Source organism: Pinus tabuliformis, chromosome 5_1 (assembly GCF_031772625.1).
Source record: "Pinus tabuliformis cultivar Carrire ecotype Pingquan chromosome 5_1, CPIR1, whole genome shotgun sequence".
Lineage (NCBI taxonomy): Eukaryota > Viridiplantae > Streptophyta > Pinopsida > Pinales > Pinaceae > Pinus > Pinus tabuliformis.
Window position 1 is genome coordinate 536,357,649 of NC_142305.1, and position 2,638 is coordinate 536,360,286.

The following is a 2,638-nucleotide window of genomic DNA, read 5'->3' on the forward strand; positions in this document are numbered from 1 at the left end:
ACTTCCTCAATAAAATAACTTGAAATTTGAAGGCAAATAATAACACTTATAATTAAATACCAAACATGAAAGCTATAATAATAAAAAGAAATACATACATATTTAAATACAAAATGGAAAGAGCATTAAAGAAAATGAAAAAAATAAGTAAATTTATAAGAAATGAAATTCAAAAATCAAATAAAAGAAACAAAATTATAAACCAAATAATGAACTAATATGCCAACCAAATTTAAATTAATATGAAACTAAAATATAAATTAAACTAAATTTTAAAATAATATTGCAATTAATATGTTGAAATAAGGTTTATGTAGTCTTGGATAAGATAGTGATTAGATGTTCTTTTAAGGCACTAATTTATGTGAAGTCATTAGTTCAATTCCGTGTCAGATTGAGGTGATATATTAGACATGATAATATATTGGACATGATAAATATATAGTCATGACAAGCTTACAAAAAAACTCTTGATTGCAACAAGATATATTAGAAATAATAATATATTGAATTTGATAAAAATGTAATCGTACCAAACTTACCAACAAACAAATTACTTACCAAAAAACAAATTACTCTTTGATTGATGCAATCAAATTTCAACGCAAAAAGAAAAACATCGCCAAATTATCTTTCATTAATTTTCCCAGCCACTAATACAAAGAGGAGGCTAGTACAGAGAAAAAACCACTAATACAAAAAGGCCTTCCTATACATAGATTTTGGAAATGAACTTGGATTTTCAACAACCTGTCCTAAACCTATGTTAACATAAAACTTATGCATAAGCATGAAACAAGGTTAACATAAACTTTCATGCATAAGGCATAATACTTTCAAATGTCTAAAGGGCAGGGCAGGATATAACCACTGCTGCAACATTTTGTTTTACTGTACTACGCAATCTAAACTTAACACATTGCCCCTGGGCACCTCGAGTGGCGATATCGACTGCATTCTTATCTCTTCCAGCGGATCGACAGGTCGTTTAGCGCATGAAATGTGTAAGATGAAGTCAGACGGTGTAGAGTCGTCGCCGTCGCAGCAGCGATAGCGCATCCCCTGAGGAGGAAAACCTCGTCCACATACATTACATGAATATCGAGTACTGTTACAAGGCACGAGTTGAAGCTTGTGGTGTGGATGCAAAGGATGCTGCAGCGAAAAAGGCAACTTTGCACACGATGGGTGAAGGTCGATGTTACAGCCACGACACTCATAAGAAAACCCTGATATTTTCTCTCTGCAAACGTCGCAAACGACATTGGGTGAAAACGGCTTCTCCCTGAACTTTAGAAGATGCTGGGGATGACAGGAATGCCTCTTGGACTTGGGAGCTCGGGCGCAGGATTCGTGCAAGTCGAAGTTGCAGAGACTGCACTGGTATCTGAAACCATAACCGGCTTCGCCGCAGCCATCGCATATGTAGCCGGAACGATACACGAAGCGCAGTGGGTGCTCCTTATGGCTGAAATGTTGAATCTCCAATCTTCTAGTCCCCTGTTCATTCTCCGCCATGCTGCAATTTCTAGCAGATTGGAAAAAAATAAGAAAATCTCGATCTACCTCGAGTAGAAGTAAATAAAAAATATATATCATATTTGGTGAATCTCCATATATAACACTAGGTAAAAATGATATAAAGCGACTATGAACAACAGATCGGACACAGAAAGAAATAAAAAAAAATCTCCGAACATAAAAATCAAGAATCGTGGGGGAGAAACTACGATCAGAGAAGCTGTGAGATCAACACCGCAGATATTGTATTGCAAAAAGTAATATATTGAAGTCCAGTTGCAGGATGGTTTATGAAGCGACGAAGAGGCCTCTCCTAATTGCAGCTATATAAAGGGACGAGATGCATTCGTGGTAAGATGCTGGGGACCGGTATGTCTTCTTCAGGGAACCTGAGAATTTCGCTTTGAACACGCATCTGCCACTTACAACTATTCAGGAATGAAGTTGATTACTCAAATTTTATCAAATATCGTCCCATTTACAACTATTACTCAACTTTAACACGACGAGATGCGTTCGCGGGATCAGATGCTGGGGACCGGTATGTCTTCTTCAGGGAACCTGAGAATTTCGCATTGAACACCCGCTTGCCCTTTACAATTATTCAGTGAGAAAGTTGATTACTAGACAAAAAAAACCTAAGAGGCTCACTAATAAAGTTGATTACTGAACTTTATCAGTATCGTCCCATGTCGATTATTATAAAGTTAATATGATGCATAACGTGCATCATACATTTTCCATTGCATACATGTAGGAGGATACAAACAGGTTCTGCAATTGCCATTTGTGTTGACAGTGGGAAGAGCTCCATTTATGCACATATCATCAGACCATAACAATGGAGTCAAGGAAAATTAGTCAGTCTTAGAGAAATAAGTTTATACTTTTAAAGAAATTGTATAAAGAAGATTGTGCAACACTATATCATTTTAACGGAGAATCATATGGGTTTAGAGAAGATCAAATTAGACAGCCTTATGTGAGGGTCTGGTCCACAACTATGATAATTTGGATATACAATAACCTCTGACGAGGGCACTAACCTAGGTGGAAAACAAAAGTTTTAGGATTTCCTTTTTAATTTAAGGCAATAATATAGAAAAACACCATCCAC

At 36.2% G+C, this 2,638-nt stretch overlaps 1 protein-coding gene across 1 annotated transcript; it reads right to left on the minus strand.

The window, feature by feature from the left end:
• Window positions 1-739: 739 nt before the first annotated feature.
• LOC149165917 (protein VACUOLELESS GAMETOPHYTES-like) lies at window positions 740-1,518 on the minus strand. The gene has a single exon (XM_089429975.1). It carries the CDS (start codon window positions 1,516-1,518, stop codon window positions 889-891), a length of 630 nt encoding a protein of 209 aa, XP_089286101.1. The 3' UTR covers window positions 740-888.
• Between the last annotated feature and the right edge of the window lie 1,120 nt (window positions 1,519-2,638).